This window comes from Macadamia integrifolia, chromosome 12 (genome assembly GCF_013358625.1).
Source record: "Macadamia integrifolia cultivar HAES 741 chromosome 12, SCU_Mint_v3, whole genome shotgun sequence".
Lineage (NCBI taxonomy): Eukaryota > Viridiplantae > Streptophyta > Magnoliopsida > Proteales > Proteaceae > Macadamia > Macadamia integrifolia.
This window is the reverse complement of record NC_056568.1, coordinates 6075136-6098377: the sequence shown is the minus strand read 5'-3', so window position 1 is coordinate 6098377 and position 23242 is coordinate 6075136. Positions and strand designations below refer to the sequence as shown.

General features: G+C 36.6%; 2 protein-coding genes across 3 annotated transcripts in view; both read left to right on the top strand.

The window, feature by feature from the left end:
• Window positions 1–523: 523 nt before the first annotated feature.
• Window positions 524–23242, top strand: part of LOC122057882 (mitogen-activated protein kinase 3-like) — a 23737-nt gene continuing 1018 nt past the window's right edge. The window contains exons 1-6 of one of the 2 annotated variants that reach the window (XM_042620230.1): window positions 524–554; window positions 15872–16104; window positions 16223–16352; window positions 17538–17675; window positions 17807–18139; window positions 18743–18926. In XM_042620230.1, coding sequence (XP_042476164.1) covers window positions 15896–16104; window positions 16223–16352; window positions 17538–17675; window positions 17807–18139; window positions 18743–18926 — 994 coding nt within the window. In that variant the 5' untranslated portion in view covers window positions 524–554; window positions 15872–15895. Of the gene's footprint in view, window positions 555–15730; window positions 16105–16222; window positions 16353–17537; window positions 17676–17806; window positions 18140–18742; window positions 18927–23242 lie in introns of those variants that run through there. The other variant, XM_042620229.1, reaches the window with a different exon arrangement.
• LOC122057883 (L-ascorbate peroxidase 2, cytosolic-like) lies at window positions 3582–7421 on the top strand. The gene is made up of 10 exons (XM_042620232.1): window positions 3582–3715; window positions 3859–3997; window positions 4092–4266; window positions 4358–4423; window positions 5803–5851; window positions 5942–6024; window positions 6156–6235; window positions 6357–6459; window positions 6640–6698; window positions 7137–7421. Exons 2-10 carry the CDS (start codon window positions 3879–3881, stop codon window positions 7153–7155), a joined length of 753 nt encoding a protein of 250 aa, XP_042476166.1. The 5' UTR covers window positions 3582–3715; window positions 3859–3878; the 3' UTR covers window positions 7156–7421.

Sequence of the window (23242 nt, the reverse complement as noted above, 5' to 3'; positions counted from 1 at the left end):
TTGGATTGACCAGATGATGACGGCCTTTAAGATCTGGCCTTATATTCGAAGTGCTCTCTCATTTTCTCTTTCTGCATCTCCGATCCAGTCTTCTACAAAAAAAAAAAAAAAAAGCATTGCTTCTAAAAACTGTCCCTGCGAAACCATATAAAAAAATGATTGGTTACAACTTTTCTAAATACCAATATAACAATTTAGGGCGAAAGTAGTAGCAACAAAAACTTCACTGGCTCCCCAATTGACAGAAGTTTGAATCAACTGAAGAGATCATGCGGGAAATCACTGGGTTATTTGGTGGTGACCAGAGACAACGAGGCGCTATGTTTTAAAGAGAAGAGTCTCTCTGATCTGTTCCTACTCCTTCCGTGTGGGAGATGTGGGAAGGAGGTGTCCAGTTTCACTTAAGGTAGAGTGATTATTTGAGAGAGAAACGTTTCGCAAATGGCCAATTGAAAAGGGTAAGCAACAGTTATAGAGAGAGAGACGTTTAGCAAATTTTTTTTTTGAATTCTCCCCCACGTTTGGGGAAGGGAGAGTGAGAGAGAGAGAGAGAGGTAGAGGGGGATAATTATGGTAGTGTATAATTATGAATTATAGTGGGTTTTTTTTTTTTTTTTTTTTTTTTTTTTTTTTTTTTTAATTCTCCCCCACGTTTAGAGGGAAGAGAGAGTGAGAGAGAGAGGGAGAGGTGGATAATTATGGTAGTGTCTAAATTCTCCCCCACGTTTAGAGGGAAGAAAGAGTGAGTGAGAGAGGGAGAGGGGGATAATTATGAATTGTGGAGGTTTTTTTTTTTATAAATTCTCCGCCATGTAAAGGGAAGAGAAAGTGAGAGGGAGAGGGAGGTAATTATGGTAGTGAATAATTATGAGTTATAGAGGTTTTATTTTTTAAATTCTCCCCCACGTTTAGGGAAGAGAGAGTGAGAGAGAGAGAGAGAGGGAGATAATTATGGTAGTGATCTATTTTTTCATTACAGTTAGTTGTTTTTAAATAATTATGGTACCTTCTTCATATTATTTGGTGCATTTTTTTTTTTTAAGAATTTTTAGTCGTAATCTTAGTTGTAAATGGGAGCATAGGTTTATACTTCATGGGAGCATTTAGGTCAGGTTTATACTTCACTTTTTTTTTTTTTTTTTTTTAATAAAGATAAGCAATGGTGTAATTAGTGAGGTTTAATATTTAATTACTTCCCCTTTTCTACTCCACATTTTATTTATTTATTTTTATTTTTTTCTCTTTCATTTGGAGGGGTTTTTTTTGTCATTTGGAAAGTTTTTTTGGCAGATGTCAATGGTCAAAGAAGTAATGGTGTAATTAGTGAGGTTTAATATTTAATTACTTCCCCCTTTCTACTCCACATTTTTTTATTTATTTTTATTTTTTTCTCTTTCATTTGGAGGGTTTTTTTTTTTTTTTTTATCATTTGGAAAGTTTTTTTGGCATATGTCAATGATCAGAGAAGTAATGGTGTAATTAGTGAGGTTTAATATTTAATTACTTCCCCCTTTCTACTCCACATTTTTTTATTTTTTTCTCTTTCATTTGGAGGGTTTTTTTGTCATTTGGAAAGTTTTTTTGGCAGATGTCAATGGTCTTTTTTGTCTTTTTGAAAAAGTATACCAAAAGGGGAGTACGTACTTTTAATAGTAGTATGATATAGTCTAGAAAATCAAATGAAATTGCACGAACTTGTTTATAAGGTCTATTGGCGAAAGATTTTCTACGATATGAGACGTATCATTACTTGAGCAATGATGCCCGAATGTCAAATTTTGTGAATCATCTCAATCATTTGGCTCATTATATATTCTTTCTTTCTTTCATATATATATTTTTTTAATTGTTAAGCCAATAAACCTATGAAAGGCTAATTGAACTATTCTGACCGATGAGTTCATGGGGAACATGTGGCTTTTCCAGTTTATCAAATATTGTAGCCAAATTAAATCACCTGTCATTGTATATTGGATCTCTTAGTCATCCATATAAAATTTCACTTTAAATTGAAGTTTATTTCAATTAAAATAATTGAACAATTAAATTGATTAAATTTTTTTTAACAAGTTACACATGCAAAATTTTTAATAAATGGTGAACTACATGATTGAGATGGTTAAAACCTGACAAGTGGGTAATTGAAAGGAATCCTTATTCCTACCAAAAAATAAAAAAAATAAAAAAAATCTTATTAATCCAACGTCAAAGTGACCAACTCATTCCTTTATTACTCAAATCAAAGTGGTATGCACCATGTTTGGATGCATGTCCTACTAACAATAACTTTATACAATTGTTTAATAACATTTTTTGGGTAAAGCTTTTGTTTAGTAATTTACAAGTATCTTATTATAAACTTCCAAATAAAATGAAAAATTCCTCACCTGAAATAAATAAATAAAATGGATTTTTTTTTTCTAGTTTCTTAAAAGTTTCATTGATTTTTTTATATAAATTCAAAAACCCCAATTCATAATGAAATACAAATTATCTTATTTTATTTTACATAAATTCAAATTTATATTTTATTAAATTTAAAAACCACTTCATAGTTAGGGTATCCTTTTCAAAAGAATCCATTTATTTAAAAATCACTATTAAACAAATATTGTGGCTATTCTAATCATGGTACGGATGAGCTACTTGTCAAATTTTAGTTTTTAATTTAATCAAATATTTTTCCATATATTGATATGCATTCTATATAAGTCCATGTATACTTATGATACTCTGAGTCTCTGACAACTACTCTTGCCTATTATGTATTTACAAAACTATATTCTGCCATGTGGCAATGTTCAATATATCTATAATTTGAAATGTGAGTACCATGACCCAAACCATGACCTAATAAATAGTTTATAAAGTAGGTTTATAATGTTTTAAAGGGAGGGTTCCTTTGTGTTTTTTGGTAAGGGAGAGGGTTCCTTCCGCAGCTAGTGTGGAGGGAATCTTCAACATCACACCAATAGGAGTGCCTCGAACAGTATCATTTATTTGGACCACATGATCTGAAGAGGACAGAGAGAAAATAATAAATTAGAAAACCAATAAGGAAAACTTTTTACCTAATTTTAATGAGTCAACGTGGAACGCAGTACTTCCTGGACAAATAAATGAGCGGAAGCTGCTGCCATTGAAAGTGACACTCTGGCCCACGACATTGACGTGGAGTATCAACGACTCCAGTCACGCCGTCAAGTCATTCCCTCTGTAGACCAATATTCATATCCCACGTGTCCATTCTTTGGCTCCAAGAATGGAAGGAATCATTCCCACATTGACGCGTTCACACTAAAGTCAAATACTACGGTTGATTAAATATAAAAAGACATAAAAGCACTTCATGGGAAGCACAAGGAATCCGGGCAGTTTCGTAATTGAACTAGGTCACTTGATGCTGTTCCTCTTCTGGTGATTTGCCCAATAGGGGTTTCCCTCCAGTGTATACCGTTTGATATTTTTCGTTTCCCGATACGGAAACATAGTAATTCAGTTTTTAACAACTTACCGACCCAAGGTATGCCAATCACACATCTTACCGTAAAGTAAGATCCTAGCCATCCAGTGGTTCATAGATCCAACGGTGCTTATTTCAGTTATTAGAAACTTCAAAAACTGGAACCCTTTAAATAGGAGTGACTTGCCTTCTGTTCTGGTCTTGTCTCCTTCTTTGCTTCATTTTCGCTGTCCTGTTCTTCAAGTTTCGCAGGTCTGCAATTCTCGATCATCTTCTCCACATTTTCGAATTTCGTAGCTTGTTAATCGTTTGTTATTGATTTCGATCGGTGAATTCAGACTTCTGGATCTTGTTTTTTGATTAATTGAAACTTCATTTGAATTGATTTGTTCTAGGTTTTAAGGAAATCGAAGCCATGGTAAAGGTCTACCCTACCGTGAGTCAGGAATACCTCAAGGCTGTTGAGAAATGCAAGAGGAAGCTCAGAGGACTCATCGCTGAGAAGAACTGCGCTCCGATTGTTGTCCGATTGGCGTAAGTAACCACGATTTGATCCGTTTCTTCTTCTTCTTCTTCATCGTCATCAACAGTATTGAGTAGTTGTTGATTATGTTGGTGATGTTTTCAGATGGCATTCGGCTGGGACTTACGATGTGAACACTAAGACTGGAGGTCCCTTTGGAACTATGAGGCACCCTGAAGAGCAAGGTCATGGATCAAACAGGGGTCTCGACATTGCTGTCAGGCTTCTTCAACCTATCAAGGATCAGTTCCCAATCTTATCTTACGCAGATTTCGTTCAGGTATTGCTGCTATAGTCGATGGCGATTATCGTTTAATTTTTGTTCTTTATATTCGATTTGGTCTTCTTATTTCGCACTTTTATACTCTTAGTTGGCTGGAGTTGTTGGCGTGGAAGTGACCGGAGGACCTGAAATTCCTTTCCATCCCGGTAGAGAGGTGAGAGATGATCGATCCCTTCACAAAAGGTTTACTAAAACGGCTTTGGATTGTGAAATTGAGAGTCTGGGACCCACTCCTCTGTAGTGGTGTCGAAGTCGAACTCCCAACTGGTGAAATTGGATCGAACTGATCCAAACCAGTTCGAATTAAACCGAAGCTTATTAGAACGGCTTTGGATTGTGGTACTGTGAACACGAACCCAAACCGGACTCCATTGAAACCAAATCAAACATGAAAACGGAACCAAAACCGATACTAAACTATACAGAACAATAAAAAATTAATACCAATCCGAAAATCATAAAAACACTTTTTTTTTCTTTCATAATGTATATATTTACTATTACATAGTAAATAGAATTAAAACTGAACCAACCCTAACATCGAACCGATAAGAAATAAGAGTCTGAAATTGAATCTTTCCTTATTATTTTGGTTTTGGATTCATCTATTCTCTCAATAAATCGAACAAATCAAACCAAACCAAATTAAACTCACAGATTGACACCCTTAGCTTTATGTCTTTATTAAAGGGGGTTTTTTTTTTGGGGGGGGGGTGATTGGGGTAATACTTTATGCTTTTATTAAGCATGCGGTATTGTTGCACGTCGTACTAGCACTCTAGTGTTTGTGGAATCTTTCTAGCCCCCACAGAGAAGAAAAAAAAAGCCTTTAAAACTTTTCTTTTTAAGAATTAACGTACATGACTTGGTAATTGATAAAAAAATTAAGGGGGAAAAAAATTCTGCCTGTTAGTGCAGATACATGTTAGTGTGCGTAGAAGCATATTTAATTTAAGGTAATACAATATTTTCGCACTTGCTGTGTCTAAAGGTGTACCTACGCCAGTGTACATGATTCTTTTTTTCCAAAAATGAATTAATAGGTGCCCGTGATATTGGTGTGATCATTCTGATGACTTAGGGGCAGGGAAGTAACCACATCGCCCCTCCCCTTAAATGGCTATGTTGTGCGCACCCCTCCATTGGCCTTGTGCTAGTGGCATGAGCTCCCACCCGGGCAACAAACCCTCTCTTTTGAAAAATTGAATTTATTAGATGCCTACCCCTTTTTTTTGGGGGGGGGGGGGAAGGGTTTGTTAAGATGTGTTAATCTCTTTATATTTGGTTAGTTTTTTTTTTTTTTTGATAAAAAATTATTTAGTATTTGTGTTGTAGGAAAACAATTTGTATTAGACTTGCATGGTGTCTGCATCCACACATAGGAAGGGGGTGAAATGATGCCCTTCCTATGAAATATGAAAATTCCACCAATATTGATTTCCCCGCACAATGGGTCATGCAGCTTGGCAGCAACCCCGGCACCCTTATATGTTTGTTATACTAAGCGTGTTGTATGTATTTTCCAAATTCCAGGACAAGCCTGAGCCACCCCCAGAAGGCCGTCTGCCTGATGCCACCAAGGGTGAGTTTGGTTTGTTAACGTAATCCAGTCATGAATTATGTGAAGGATGTTTATTTCTAAATTCTTAAACTTCTGCAATAATTTCATCAGGTTCGGACCATTTGAGGGATGTCTTCGGACACATGGGTCTTAGCGACAAGGAAATTGTTGTTCTTTCCGGGGCCCACACCCTGGTTAGTTAGTTCAGAAATCAATCTTGGGTTTTCTTTGATCTTCTTTGCTTTTGTGTCTTTTTGGATCGATCGCTAAATGGTTTTTGCCTCTTCCCCTGTTATATTTTAATTGCTGGTCTTGTGTAATGTAGGGAAGATGCCACAATGAGCGCTCTGGGTTCGAAGGACTCTGGACCTCAAACCCGCTCATCTTTGACAACTCCTACTTCACGTAAGGCGCCAGTCCTTTTATTTATCTCCATCCCTTGATTGATTTCGGAGGTGTTTCTCCTTTGTTTTTTTTTTTTTTGATTAGTTGATCTTACAGTTTTGTTCTCTATTTGGTTGGTCAGGGAACTGATTACTGGAGAGAAGGAAGGCCTTCTACAGCTGCCAACTGATAAGGTCCTTGTAGAAGACCCATCCTTCCGCCCTTGGGTTGAGAAATATGCTGCGGTACGTCATCTAATATATTGTCTATTGATTCTGTTTTCTTGAACCTTCGGTTTAACGATGAAACTGATCCTTGAGGAGTCCAATCATGAAGCCACATACATGGTGGATCCTTGGTGGCCATAAACTTTCTCCTGTACGTAGTAATGTACTCATTTGTCTCATTCACTTGGTTGATGGCAGGATGAGGATGCATTCTTTGAGGACTACGTTGAAGCCCATCTGGCTCTTTCTGAGCTTGGGTGAGACACAGATACAGTATTTATTTATTTATTGTAAGAATGCAATCCTAAAACTATATAGAATAGATGGAGAAAACAAGAATAAACAGTTACACAATGCACATAAATTTACGAGGTTCAACAAGATTGTCTATATTCTAGGTGAGATGAGTTCTTACTTCATTATCAATGGAGAATATGGTTGCAACATTCGTCCTCACACCTCTCAACTTGCTTACAAAGAAAGAAAATTTTGCTACAAATATATAGTGAAACTCTATATGAAAAATTTATAAAAATACCTGTAAAACTTATGACCCTCTGGAATTCAAACATTTTTGCTGCAGATGGAATTTAAGACATCATATCCTGTTACATGACAATTTATGTTATTTTATGCTTCATCTATTGATGTTATTAATAGTTTTATCTAATTGTTGTGCATGTCAATGTTGCCAGGTTTGCTGATGCTGAGTGAGATGCTAAAAGCAATATTGGGCCAGTCACCAGTGGACTTGTGCGTCTTTTTCTTCTTTTTATTTTTTGATATTGGATACACTAGTTTAGGTGGTTGGGCAAATATTGTTGGGGGATTTTGGTTAATACCGATTTGGTATTATCCATTTTTCTGGGCCTGCAAATGAAGATGTACTGTGTTTTTTGCATTATGGTCGCCACTATGAGGTTAAATAAGAAAGAAGTGGCAGAAATATATATAATCATTGAAAGTTTGGTTTGGTGACATACTATGAATCTTGGTATCGATTCTCTTCTGATGCTCTTTTCTCATTTGATCCAACTACATGGAGCACTCTTTTTTTATCACTGCAAAAAAAAATTTAATTGGTAATTAACTAATTGGAGAGGTTTCCCACGCGTTGGAAAATGGCGATATGTGGAACCTGAATTTGAAATTGATTGGTAATTAACTAATGGGAGAGGTTTCCCACGGCATTAGTGCACGGAGTAATCTGCAAGTCACGTTAATTCAGTGCAGAGAATGGTTTCTATCACTCCCATGGGCCCACATCGGTGAAAGAGAAAAAAAGATGGGAAAAGTGAGCAGATTACTCTAAATCAGGTTTTTGTTTATAAAATTACTCATCTAATGTTTGTGTTAACGAAATTACATAAATTTGAGTTTTGTACCACAAAATTTGGTGATAGAATGGCCCTTGATCGTGTGGCTAGTATATCAACACGTGGGACAATGGGAGAGTAGGGGGAGACATCGACCATGAGGCATGGTTCAAGGGGTAAATTGTCTTTTCCCTCATAACTCTGTCTAAGTGTAGGGGACGCAACCATGAATCGTTCTTTATCTGTATAAAAATACCCAATATAATGAATCTCCCTCATTTTATATTTTATTTTTATTTTTATTTATTTACATTTTTGCCTCTAATTCCCTCTTCCACTCTTCTAAACATGAGTCCGGTTCGGTCTTTGAGACTCCACACTCGGGCATCCTGGGCCTTTATCTCCATTTAGTAATAAAGTTTTTGTTTCATACTAACCTCCATTTCTATACATTCAAAGCATGATGAAATCTGTACTCCAATGTGGTGGTCTTTTATTTCCCTTAGGCTATGTTTCGTTATAAGGGGAATTAAAGAGAAGAGAAGTGAAATTTTCATACTTAAAAAAGAAATATATGCAATCATTGCCCATGTAACTTTAACATTAAATTCAAATCATTCTATATTTGGTTATAAAATATCACTTTACTTTGCATCCAAAATCCTTTGTTATACAATATGTAAAATAAAAATTACATGTAAAATATATCATTACTAAGGGAAAATGATAGAAATGCTAGTGAGTTACACAGGAATTGGATATGCTAGCAAATGTAGACCTTTGGATTAAATAGATTAAATCAATACCATTTGTACTTGTCTTAAATAACCTACCTAGCCCCGATGCTCTACAGTCAATCTTCTTCTCCCTCACTATCTCCGGCTTCCCCTCTTTCTTCCACAAATTTCGTCGCCCCCAATGTCTCCGGCAACAATCGATCAAATCTGATAAAAAATTACAACAACCTTCCCCCGCCTAAGCACTCATGTGTTCCTTGCAACACCCCTCCCCCTTCACCCCACCATTCCCTACTACTAGCTTCAAAACAGAAGGCGACCACTGAATGAGGCCCCCTAGCTTCGGATGCTACGTTACCGCCGCAACACCAGTCATTTCCCATCTCATTGTGCATCACCAAAACCATCCACTCATGCGTATCATTGTCAACACCTGCACTTTTTCTACTTCTTCTTCCTCTTCCTACACCCACACCTTAGCTTCTCCTAACCCCTGTTGCAATCAAACCCACCCCAAGAAACCCCACCCGCACCTCCTCCTCCTCTACCTCCACCTCCACCTCCACCTCCACCTCCACCTTCTTTTTCCTGTATCCACACCCTAGCCGCCCCTATTCAGTTACCGGGGGGGGGGGGGAAGCTGAACTTCTATCATGCTCATGCTCTAATCAAAGAGGTTAAATTGAAAATTATTAATTTTTGTAGCAATGCCTTATAAAAGGAAAATTATGATGATTCAATTAAATCCCCATTCACCTTGAGAATTTCGCAAGCATCACCAAAAAGAGGCAAACGTTAAAGAAGAATCAATACAGAAAGTAGACTCCATTAGTTTTGCTAGTTTGAGCTCAGAATTTTGGATATGTCGCCGGAAATTGATCCAAGCTTCTTGAAACTTCGAAGACGAGTGGGAAAGAAATGAAGAAACGGATATCGAAATAATTTCACCTAGAAAAATTAAAGAAGAATCTATCCAGAAACCAGAAACCAGAAACCAGAATCGACAAGTACATGCGAGCTCAAAATCTTGGAGATCGTCGCTGAAAATCGTCAACTTCTTGAAAATTCGAAGACGAGTTGGGAAAAGATATGAATTGAGAGATTACTGGTAGTGTGTTGTCCATAGATTCACCGAAACCATTTAATGATTTGAGTTCATCGTCAAAGTTTTGTGTATAGAATCCGTTGAAACAATTGCATAAAATTTCTACTTTTTAGTGGGGGCTAGATTTTAAGGATGGAGATGTGGAATCCTAGAAACCCTTCTACTTCTTCAGGCTCTGCTTTGCAACATCTAATACAAATAGAAATCCATTGACGATGGTCCGGTTTGTAGACTTAGATTGATAGGAGAGTTTGGAGACCGCTTTGTAGAGTTTGGAGCCGTTTGCAGGCTAGACAGTCAGGTTTCTAGTCAAACAACGTCATCGGTCACCGGTCACCGATCAATTGCAAGAGGTAATGGGAAGAGGAGAGAGAAAAGGTGTAGTAGGTTTGTATATCTTCTCTGCATCCAACAATTTAATTCAAGTTGATCAAATCCTACGATCAAAATCTTGTTAATATTCCTAATTCCTAGATAATGCGCTAGTATGCCTATCCCTCTCCCCATTACTAAATATAGTTAAAAAAAATTAAGTAGTTTTTGCAATCACGTGGGGTAATGATTATAAACATTTCTTTTCAAAGTATAAAAATTTTATTGTCCTTTTATTTAAATTCCCATTGCAACCAAACGGAGCCTTAATGATTAAAGCATTTTTTTTCCCATTAAGCTCCACTTTTGTACATCCACCTCTTTCATTACATAAGGCTAAGTTTGATTGTCAAGAATGAACAAAAGGGAAAAAAAAAAAAATTAAAATTTATAGAGAGAGATAAACACATAAATCAATCATTGTATATCTAATTTAAAAAAAAAATATATATTTTGTTCTAAAAATAAAATAGGAAAAAAGCTGGCACATTGAATATGGAAAGATTAGTATTAGGGTTGAATTTGATTGGAATCAGCCGAATCCCACTTGAACAGAGAAACCCTGGCTGGATCACCTGCTTCGGAATGGCAGAATTTGAGATTAGACAAAGTTGATTTTGATTCTGATCTGATTCCAATTTTTAGATCCATGATCTAAACCCAACCAATTTGTGACTATGTAGTTTCAATAAATTTGCGGCCAACTTAAAGCCAGCCACAAACAGATTTAGTAGGGATACATTTGGAATCAAATCCTCTCCAATGTGCCAGTGCGTCCAATGGGTATCCGATGACTAAGGTTGCATGCCCAGATGCTGTCAACTAGGGGTGTCAATTCGTGGCCCGACCCGACTAAACCGATCGAGACCGACCGTTTAAAGACCGGCCCGGCCCGGATCGTTTATTAAACGTGTCGGCTTGAGCCCGGCCCGTTTATAAATGGTCGGTCTCTGTTTTGCTACTTGGACCGTCAGGCGCCCGATCGAGACCGATCGAATAATGCCCGACCGAGACCGGCCTATTGTGCACCGACTTGGCCCGACCCTTTAATAATTGTAGAATACATATTTTACCCCCCAAATTAAAGAATAAAAACTAAAAAGTAAAGACATGTTCATATTTTAAATAATGGTTATATTTGGTATTATTTATTGATTTATTTTTATTTTTTTGGGCTTGCATGAGTGGGCCGGAAAATAAGAGCACATTTTAAAGAGGGCCCGTTTAAAAACCGGTTAAAGCCCGTTTAATATTAAACATGTCCGTAGCCCGGTTAAGGCCCGACTAAAGCCCGATTAAGGTAGCCTGATTATAGCCCGAGGCCGACCGACCGAATATAAAGTGTACCATGCCCTCAATAACTAAGCCCGATTAGTTAAATGGGCGGATACGGTGTAGTCTTTGAAAGTCTTCAAGCCCGATTAAGCCCGACCGAAATCAGACCGACCCGACCGGTTGACACCCCTACTGTCAACCATCCAATGCACGTTAGATATGCTGAATTGGATACTGACCCAATATATTTACCTGCTAAGTCCGAGTGCTTTATCCAACCAATATGATATGGTAGCATTATCATGTATTGTAATCTTAAATCAAATTGTTGTTTGCATATATATCTTGTCTTTCATGGTTAGTTATTTAGGAAATTAGGGTAAAAGATTCGCACGCTGCCTATGTGTGCGGATTCTTTCACACGCTAAGACAAAATCGTGCCCCCCACATACTCTCTCTTAAAGACCTCCTTAGTCTACAATTCATAGTGGGTACCCTCCATTCATATGAATTAGTACTCAATCATCGGAGGAAACCCTATCCCATGAAATTAATTATTTGTAATAACATTGAATATTGATTCTTGAAAGAGAATAATGGCATGAGAAAGGCCTTCCAAGGTGGAGCGGGTGAAGGACCTTTTGCCAATGGGAGTATGCTTCTAAGTTTCTTATTCTTAAAACTTTTTATTAACGTCAAACCCATGAGGTAGTGAGATTGATTACTAAGAATTAATGGTTAGTTTGATATTATAAACACTAACTCGAAAGAAAGAGAAATAATTAAACCTCTGATAATCAACACCACATATTTATCAAAAACATCTTCTGTAGTGAGTGCAATGATGCAATGAGCATCGGATGGCCGAGAGGACCTCGAGGCGTGTGTCTAGATGCTCTCAGCCATCTGATATTTACTATGCCATCGCACTCACTGCAGAGAATAATCACTCCATATCTACAATCTCATAGCTATAGCTCAATTACTTGGGGTTCAAAGAGATAGGTGAGAATAATGGTCATCAATTGTAGTGTCTATAAAATCCACAAATCTCTACTAGCTATCTATTGTCCCACTCATCACATGTGGAATTGAGTTTCTTGTTGGGTTGCATAATGTATGTTCACACCTCCTTGTGTCTATGTGTCATTTCATAGGAGGAGAGAGAGAGAGAGAGACCGTGGTGGTGGGTTGCTACGCTAGTCTTCCCCCAAGGATTAGCCGGGGTGCGTGTAAGCTGGCCCGAACACCTTGGTTAACAAAAAAAAAAAAAAAGAGAGAGATACAGGGAGGTGCTACCGTACACAATGTAGCTTGGCAACATTATTTCTCCCATCATATATGCATTTTAGGAAGAAAAACCCTGAAAGGCAATGTGGCCCTGGGCACAGGGACGCGAGGCGAAAATTCTACCCTTGTTGATGCCTCTGTGCTTATTTTTAACGGCCTCCACACTGCCTTTTAGGGAACCTTCTCTCATATATATTTATTTTTAAAAAAAATACCTCTGAACTGTTGGGTATCTACACCCTCTCACAACAGATTTTTTTATATTTTTTTTCTCTTTTAAAAAATGAATATAAAATTCATAGTGAGAGGTGTAGGATATCTTGGTGGCTCAAAGATCCCTTGCCGGTTTTTCATTCATCTTTTCTTTTTTGGATATACTACGTTTTCTGTTTCATTAATAAGTGTATAATAATGATCAAACTGGTCCATTGTCTTTTGTAATCTTTCTCAAGGTTAAATTTCTTTATCTGATTCATAATTTATTTAAAATTAAGAACCAAGGATTGGATCTTTTCCATGATCAAGTACTTTAAGCATAAAATTATTCACAATAATTATGATTGTATATATAACCCAATTGATTCGTTATTTCCACTTAAATTTTGAATTATTGAGATTGTATATAAATCGAATAAGAATCAAATAAAATCTAATCAATTCAATTGAATTTATTTTTTAAAGTTATGAAAATTTTTCAATTTTGATTTTGATATATATAAATAAAAAAGGTTTTCTAAGGCTACAGTGAATGAACATCAGCTCACCATGCCTCATCAACACTGCACAATAAATAGAGACATATATAGGGAGAGAGGGTGTCAGTTTAAGACCCTCTCTTCCTACTTGTTCTATACATGCATGTTGAATTCAACAAAAAACAAAAAACAAAAAACAAAAAACAAAAAACAAAAAACAAAAAAAACAAAAAAAACAAAAAGCAAAAGACAAAACTGACACCCTTGTTTTCAAAAGAGACGATAACACAAACAATGTTTTAAGCATCATGGTGACGGAGTGCCATGCTTATAGCTCACTACGTCACAAAAAGATCAGCAATAATTGACCTGATTGGAAGTTCGAAAATTTTCTTTTCTTTTTAATTTTTTTTAGATTTTCATTTTTTTTGGACGATCGCTAGACTTGACCATTTGTTCCGTTGACTGTTGACTGTTAGGTGCAATCAATAGACAAAAAACACACTCCCCATTGGTCCACATTTTTATTCATCTGGTATGCTTTTATATCTATTTTCAATAAAAAGCAAGAGAGATTTGTTTTTTCTGTTCTTATATTAGAATCTGACACATTACACTAATAGATGACAATGAAACAGTCTATCTAATATTTAATTAAAAAAATATATTTAATAAACAAATTTATAAGAGAAAATGAATTCTCCATGATCATGCAGTATCTCTGCTCAATGACAAGGAGGACAGTGAAATGATGTCCCCAACTTAGGGAAATCAAAAAATTCACTCTATTTATACCCATGTGGGTCCATTCATTGGTTTCCTTGCATTAGTGTAAGGGTTGTGTGACGAGGCTTTTACCCCTATATTTAATAAAGAGATAGAGAAGAGAGGAGAGAAACTATAGGGATGTTAATTAGTTGGTACAATCCAATTTTGATTGGGTTAAATTGATTTCAAGATGAACATGGGTGAATCCAAAACCAACCCAATAGGAGAGTGTTTGGTTCATTTTGATTTTTTCTTATCGGATTGTCGTCAATTTGATATCGATTTGAGTACAACATTTGCTTTGATTTAATTTTCTCATAATTATGAGAAGTTTTGCATTTTTGTTTTAATAGTTTTCAAGTTGGTAGTGCTATGGTTTAGGTCTGGTTTCCTTGTTTGACGTGGTTTTTAATTTTGATTTTCAACAGGTTCCATAATACCCAAAACTAAAACCGATCTAATAAAGAATCAATTCAATTCAATTTAAGTTTTTTGATCAATTTTGTTCAACTGAACTGATTCGATTTAGGATTTGACATGCCTAGTGAGAAGGAAGTATATACCCAAGATCCATCACACATCTTTCCTTTTTTAATTGATTGAAAATCATTCTTTAACATCAATTATAATTATTATTTTATCATATTTTATAGCTCATCAGATGGTGTTATTTTCATTTTTACCCTTCACAAGTGGAAAGAGAAGAAGGGAGGAAAGATTTTTTTATTTTTTTTGGCTGAGCACCTAGTGGATAAGTTGGTCACTGATTGAGTTGATCTTTCTAAATTATGTAACATTGACTATTTCTCAGAAAAAAAAACCAACAAAATTGACTATTAATAGTGTGAAAGGCCATTTTCATAGTTTTTTTTAAGGGTGACTTGTGAATCAATCATATCCAACACATGTTTGGACTATTTATAATATACATAAGGTAAAAGGGTTTACATATTAGGTATATACTCTCATTTTAATGAAACCTACATGGTCGTCTTGCATCCTCTTATCATAAATAAAGATATTAGTATTGTATCAGTTGATATGTATCAATATTATTAGAGATCGATACTAATTAGTGATATCAACTTGTCAAAAACTAGACTAGATCAATACCTACGTGTAAATATTGGTATCAATTCGTTTGGCATGGGGAAGAATCTTTCTTTGCTTATATTCATTATTCATTGCGTTTTCAATAAAACAATATTATTGTTATTGATAGAAGACAATGTTATTATTGTTGTATTCATTATAAAATGGAGAAATCACTTTATTTGAGATGATTTGATATTATGATTCAACTATTAAAACAATGAAATATCATTATTTAAAAGTACCAGCTTTATATCAATCAAAAGGTTAGATCCTATAGATTAAGAGATTATTATTATTTTATTTATAATCCTAGTGGATTAAAAGATTCTTTCTTATTTTTTTTGGTGAGTAAATACTACCTGATCAAATAATGTTCTTAACTAACGGAAAAATACGTGCACACAACGTGGTCTTTTCGCATCCACTATATGTGGGTTTTTTATATAATCATTTTTTTTTGGGGTGAAGGATGTTAAGCGTAACAAATGTGTGATTTGATTTGATAAATAGAAGGGGAAAATGCAAAAATTCCAAAAACCGTTGACAAAGAGGACCGTCAGATCAGAGGCGGCTGTATTTCAACCGCCCAATTTCTTTTACTACACGGTTATCTCTTCTCCTTGGTTCTTTCCTATTCGCTTCGGAGCAGCTGCTTGGAACTTCTCCTGAAAAGTGAAAACAGTCTTCGTTTCTTTCAACTTTCTTCCATATAAAAGCAGAGACAACCACCACAAAATCTCTTATTCTCTGAATTATCAGAACTCATCGGATTCAAAGAGAGAGAGAGAGAAGAGAGAGAAAATGCAAGAAGGAGCTGCGACTGATACTGATTCGGCAATGGTTGATGCTTCTCGGAACACGAACGGCGGTCAGGTTGCCGATTTTCCGGCGATTCCCACACACGGTGGACGCTTTGTCGAATACAAAATCTTTGGTAATCTGTTTGAGATCACCTCAAAGTATCGCCCTCCTATAATGCCTATCGGACGTGGCGCTTACGGAATAGTTTGGTACTTTGATGCCTTTCTTCAGTTTATCTGAACTTTTTCTATAGAATTGGTTAAATAAGATCTTCGCTTTCAATTAGGGGGAGAACTTTACTTATTGATCTGCTTTTGTTTATTCTAGTTCTGTATTGAATTCGGAGACGAATGAAATGGTTGCTATCAAGAAAATAGCTAATGCTTTCGATAATCACATGGATGCGAAACGGACCCTCCGCGAGATTAAGCTCCTCCGACATTTAGATCACGAAAATGTATGTTGAGAGCCCTTTTTTCTGCAACCTTTACAGTTTAATTGCCCTACATCATACTTCTTTGAACTTTTCTGCTACCTTTATACTTTCAATAATTGTTTTGTGAGCTTCCTTTTTCCAGAGTTATCTAATTGAGCTATAATGATTGCTTGTGATCTCTAATCCATAGTTCTCTAATTCGATTTATTAATTAGAGCTTAGAGGAAACAATTTTTCTCCCTGAGTAGCTTTATGTGAAACAATTTACTTTGATGGTTCATGAGGCACAGTGATATTGGGGTCTAAAAGAGGCAGTTCGTTAGGGAAGGGTTTTCGGCGATTTCACTATTACATCAGCTTACAGTTGGTTACTGAGTTTCACTTCTTAAACTTGAATTCTTCAAGTAGATCGCTCTGACTTTTTAGATAAATTCAAAAACAAAAAATTTCAATGTCACTGACACAAGGTTGAAGAAGGGTGGTATAGACGGCCATACATGACAATGGGTGTTGCCCCTTTCTTTCTGTGTTTGTTTCATTTATAATTTTAGCTTTTGAGAAAAACTTCCCTGCACCAGAGTATATTTCTCTCCCACATGGGGTTCTTTATTATTTTCCCTATCTTATCATTGCGGGCCCAATGTTGATGATACCGTTATCTGCACCACCATTGGTGTGGCGTGGGGCTCTCCCTTAGCTTTTATACATTGATGGTCATCGTTAATCCAATATAGTATGTACAACTAAGCAACTTTTTCCTTGGTCAAAGCAGGTTGTTTCTTTGATAAGTATGTTCAAATGTTTCACTAGTTTTATCCATGTTTGAACATTAGCTGTCCTCTTGCATTATCACTGTTGTAGAGATATATTTGAAGATTAGGAAATTTTACTTTACAACACACCCTTCTTTAAATAGTATATTCTTCCTTCTTCATGTTTCCTGAATCTTGATAGGTTGGATACCTTTGCATGATTTAGCTTGTGACTAATAACTCTGTTTGTGACTCACGAGTTCACGATTGCAACCATCACATCCCTGTAGTTTGTGTCTGGGGATAAACTTTGAAATATTCATGTCAAGCAAAATGAAGCATTGATTTTGAACATTTTGTGGTTGTTGATCTTGATTCTGGTTTCCGTCACATACTTGTAAACCGAGTTTTGATGCTCCTCACGTTAAGTCTAATAATGGTTTATGTAAAATAGGTCATAGGTATTAGAGATGTAGTTCCACCGCCTGTACGAAGTGCATTTTGTGATGTATACATTGCCACCGAACTCATGGACACCGATCTTCACCAAATAATTCGTTCCAATCAAGAGTTATCAGAAGAGCACTGCCAGGTAAAAAATCTTATTCTCATACATGCTTCAGTCCAATTGTAAGTTGTTAACTCGATCCTTTTTATTAAGGAGCATTTGGGCCTTTAGCTTTTAACGATTGATGTTTCCCTCGTAATTGTCCTTCTTTGCAGTATTTCTTGTATCAGATCCTTCGAGGGCTGAAGTATATACATTCTGCAAATGTTATTCATAGAGATTTAAAACCCAGCAACCTCTTGCTTAATGCAAATTGTGATCTGAAAATTTGTGATTTTGGTCTTGCTCGGCCGACCTCAGAGAATGAGTTTATGACAGAGTATGTGGTCACCAGATGGTACCGAGCACCAGAATTGTTGCTGAACTCTTCAGATTATACTGCTGCAATTGATGTGTGGTCCGTGGGTTGCATCTTTATGGAGCTGATGAACCGGAAACCATTATTTCCCGGTAGAGATCATGTGCATCAGATGCGTTTACTGACAGAGGTAAGACATTTAAAATAAATACTGTAATTCACAGTAAAGTGCTCTGCTTTTAATCACAGTAATGTTAAGGCTTGGGTCAGCCTTTCTTTTAGGGGGGTAAAAGAAAAGCAGGTTGTGATGTGATTAGGGAAGCTTTTCTTAACCACAGCAGCAGGGCCTCCCACATATTCAGTGATGCATGGACTAAATAAAGATGTGTGTACCTACAATATGGGGTATTTGCATGGACACACATAGATGCAGGCACAATGTTTGAGATTTTTCCTGGGGTAGATTTTGGATACGAAGAAGCAGAAATATTTTGCCAATTTTGACACGCTTTTGCACATTTATAATTGTTTAGTTGTGATGGATTCCCAAACTTCTATTCATCTGTTTGAATTTATATTGATGGTAAAACACTTTTCATTGGGGTTCTTACTGTTCCATTATATTTGTACAGACTTGACTGGAATGCCCAAATATATCTATCAAGCAACTTATGAAACGTCCTATTTGATGATGCTTTAGTTGTTTTTTAATTCTCTTTAAACTTTTTTTTTTCTGGGATAAAATTTACATTTTATGTTATGGTTGATGCTTACACTTGGTTTCTACTTTTAGCTTCTTGGCACACCAAATGAATCTGAGCTTGGTTTTGTTCGAAATGAAGATGCGAAGAGGTATATTCGGCAACTTGCCCAACATCCACGCCAGTCATTTACCCAGTTATTCCCACATGTTCATCCAGATGCCATTGACCTTGTGGAGAGAATGTTGACATTTGACCCCACGAGAAGAATTACAGGTAATGTCTCTTGTAAGCAGTTACGTATTCCATGTCCAGATTGTGAACAACTAATGTCTAATTGGAACTAACTATGACCAAGCTTCCCTCATCAGAATGCGTAGTCAGGTTTACAACACCTAGAAAATCTTAAATTCTTCTTCTTAATTCAGCATCCTTTAAATAAAACACCTTTTGTAGTTTGTTTACCTCCCCTTTCTCTTTTTGTTCAATGTCGAACCAAAAACAGAAATTAACTTACTTCTAAAAGTAATGTCGAACCAGTCCCCAACTAGTAATTAGGAACTAATTCCACAGTGGGATCTTTCACAACCACATCATTACCTCAACTCCAATTTCCACGACCAGAAACAACTGTATTCTCTAAATATCAATGGAAAAATATTGTATGGATCATAGCAGCAGCAGTGGAAGGGGATCTCCATACCTCTCCAAAAATCACTGGTTGCAGATTTAATGAACTAGAAACTCAAAAGGAAATATAGAGAAGAAGGGGATAGGAAAAGGGGGGAAGGGTCTCTCACCCATGGCCTCTAGTTGCCGTAACTTTTTCACAGAGCAAAAAAAGGGTAGTCAAATTAGAAGAAATTTCCCATTTTCTTTGTAGTGTACAACTCACCGAAAAAAATCTCTATTCCTTGATTCTCATTATATTTCCAAGTTAATGTCAGTCACCCATCAATGCATACTTATTTATTTTGATTAACCTTCAATGCAATTCATGGTAGACTTTGATACCTTCTGCCACAAGAGAGAAGTATATCAAATTTAAAAAAGGTGATTACTGCATGAGCATAGTCATATATTATATTAGCAGCAGCCCACAAGAGGCCATACAAGACCCACTGAGGGGCCAGATAGAGGCCCATGATTGGGGCCAGGAGGGGCTCAGAGGGGCCACACTTCTTGGAAAGCAATTAAACTAGTGCATAATAGTTCTGTTAGATGCCGTCAATTGGACTTAATCCGCTGACCAAGTCCCTGAGCACTCTCCAAGGGGAGCAATGCTAACCACATGAGCAAGCCCTGGATTGGCAGCTAGATTTTATTAGATAAGCTAAGAACATGTTTCCTTTTTATTACTACTTTTTAATTTGTAATGTTTCTAGAAGAGAAATCTTAGGACAGGAATGGTTTCTATTTTAAAAGTTTACAATTTTGTAACTGTTGCTTTACCATTTAATAAAGAGAAAGAGAGGGGGCTGGACAAAGGCCACAATTTGAGTTTAAGAAAAAGAACACTTTGTTTTTGCTGTGTGATTCAGTGTGGTGAGATTGCAATTGTGAGATACCAAGGTCTGTGAGAGACAGACCAAGGCCATTGGTGAGAGGCCTTGGTCATATCCCTTTCCCCTCTTTATCCTTCTTCTTCCTAGATTACTATTTTGTACACCTGCGATTTCTCCTTGTTATGCTGCTGTTTATTGACTGAAGAAGTATACCATCGAACCACGAGCAGAATCTGATATTGAAGCCATATTCCAACTCTGCAGCACCACTGTTTAGTCTCCTAACGGCAATCACTTCAAGTCTGCACAAGCACAACTCCAGATCTGTCCAATAGTTCCATCTCAGATTTTGGGGGTGTAACCCCTGCTTCAACCGCTCCTTCGATGTTTGAGTTCAACCCAAACCAGTGGCTGGATTTGGATATAACAGTGAGTTGCTATTTTGATTCTTACTTTCTAGTTCTGAGTCTGCTTGCTATTTGCTAGCCCAGCCACCATATTTGGCTAAGATTTATAGGATTCATTCTGTCCTAAGAACCGAGCACTCGACTGAGCTGTTTGCTTCATCAGATTTAGAAATTGTAACTTGCTAATTCTTTGAGTTTGGAGACCCTATTTGACCTGCCAGTTGGAAGGAACTGGAGTTATCAGGTAGTGATTTTAATATTGGATGATCCTATTGCTCTACATTAATATCTTACCGCTCCAACCATGTGGCTTTCAATCATTCCATCCACCACCTTCAATTTGCTCAATATAGTCCCTTTTGCTGGTGCATTTGTTTGTCCTTGCATGGGGGAATCATCTCTCACACACATTCATTTCGATTCTGGTCTTTCTAGTCAATCCCAAAGCCTGCTTATGAATTTCATATGAAGTTTTAATGGAATGCATTGATACATTTCTTCCGCTCAATCCTAATTCTACATGCAACAGCTTTTTCAATCTCTCCCTCCCTACTGATGATTCAACCATGATAACAGAAACAGTCAATGAGATATCCTGTGGTCATCAATCTTAATACTATCTCCATCTCTATTTCTCATTTTACTAAAACACTCCATATTTTCTGTTTTAATCGATTATGTCTTAAGACTCTTGATTCTAAAGCATCCCATCTTAATTCTAGTTAGGCATATGCCCCCTCAATGGTCTCATGAAGCCAAAATTTATTCTCAGCAATTAGTCAGTGGGAATTAATCCCAGATGATGTAATCAACGTTGGTTTATTTTTGGAAGGGGATGTATCTTTTAATTAGTCAAAGCCCTCTATCGAAGGATTATAGAGTCCTTAATGACCTTATACTCTGGCAATGAAAACAAAGTGATGCCCAAAATATGGGAGGAAAGAAGCAGCGATTAGTGAACTGCAGGAAAGGGTTATGAGAGGCCCAAGTTCGGGTTTGGTATAAACATGAATGCATGATCAAGCTTGAATCTATCTCGTGTTTACTCAATTGGATACTGCTCTCTTCATTTGCACCCGTTACATGAGTACACAATTGTAACAGTCAAGTTTGCGGAGATGAGGACAGGATGGCATATCTCTTTTTTCCATGGCAGGATTCATGCTTTATCAGCTTAACACTTATTCAGATATGAATAGATTTCTATCTAGGAAGGGCTGTGTAAACCAGTTACTCTATGCATGAATCTGTCTAGTGTTAGTGATGCGGTTGCATTAGGCATTAATCCCGTGTCGAGGCCTATATCCAACTTGGGAAGCCCATTAGGTGTTGGTGGCAGTGTAATGGGTTGAAATTGACCTTTGGGTAGTTATATTATACGTTTGGCCTTTATTTATTTTTATGGGGTTTCTTTCTAATAGGCCTAATTTCCCATAAAGTGGGAATAAAGTTAGTACATGGGATTAGTTGTTAAAGTGTTTGATTTAGATTAGTACACTTAATAGTTAAATAGAGTTTTTTTTTTCTTTTTTTTTGAGTGTGTTGTAGTGATTCGGAGTCTTTTTCTAAGTCAATTTAGGAATCTTAGAGGGTCTTTATATATGTAATACACCCCTCTATCAATTGGAGATGATTCGAGTTAAGAATATGGTTTTTTTTTAAAGAGTTATAATTTTGTTGAACAGTGCCTACGAGATTGGTATCCCATACCTGATTTATTCTCTTCTTCCACATGTTTTCTGGATTCTTCCTCCCAAGCAGATCGATCTCATCACTTTTTGTTTCTCTTCCATCAATCTGATTTCTTACCGCAACGAAGCAGTTGCTTCCTTTATATCAGATCTGATCACTGATTTGATCATTTGTCTGCTTGCATATGAGATCCATTGCATTAGTTAGAGGCTTAGAGATCTTTTCTTTTGATGCCTGAGAATTTCTCAGACCTCATTGTGGGGTCCTTCCTTCTTTTTGTTTTTGATTTGTGAATTATATTGATGAAATCGAAAGGAAAATGAGTTTCTCTGATGTGCTCCAAACTCTGAATTGAGCAAGCTTTTTGACCAAGTAAATAATATTCAAATAAAATTAATTAAGCAATTCTTGGTGGTGGTATAGCCATTAGAGTCTGGAAAGCGATGGTCTAAACTACCTAGAGGGCCCATAAGAACAATGGTTGGGTCTTTGGTCCGAGGGCATGGACATGAATTATTTGTCCATATGCTATCCTTTTTTTTTAATTTGCACAAATCAAATTAAGGGTCTACGAAGGCAAGAACAAAGACAACCCAATGCCAGAACCGGAAGAAAGATGGTTTACAGAATTATATCGTCATTTTGTTTGTAAATGCGAAGGAAAGACTTGATAAACTTGTTTTGGAAACATGAAAATCCAAATCTTATCCCAACTATTTGTGGTTAGTGAAAGGAATCATCTGTCATTGATGTACATGTTTTTGCTGTGTAATTCTTGTTTTATCATTCCATGACCAGTTATGCAGTAGGGTACTGTCTATTAATGTGTTGTCCAACATTTTGTTCATTTACGGAACTTAGTTGAGGAAAGTAGCATTAAAGGTAGTTTCTCTTGTTCTTATACCTGGGAGAGAAAATATGGGCTCTATATCATGTATGAAGTATGAAGGCTTTACCCCTGCCCCCCGCCACCCACCCCCACCCCCAC

What these genes read in the sequence shown, in the direction of transcription:
- LOC122057883 (XM_042620232.1), top strand. Translation starts at nt 3,879, where the DNA reads ATGGTAAAGGTCTACCCTACCGTGAGTCAGGAATACCTCAAGGCTGTT. An exon ending in TTTGACAACTCCTACTTCAC is followed by an intron (nt 6,236 to 6,356) that starts GTAAGGCGCCAG and finishes TTGGTTGGTCAG; the next exon opens with GGAACTGATTACTGGAGAGA. An exon ending in GGGTTGAGAAATATGCTGCG is followed by an intron (nt 6,460 to 6,639) that starts GTACGTCATCTA and finishes GGTTGATGGCAG; the next exon opens with GATGAGGATGCATTCTTTGA.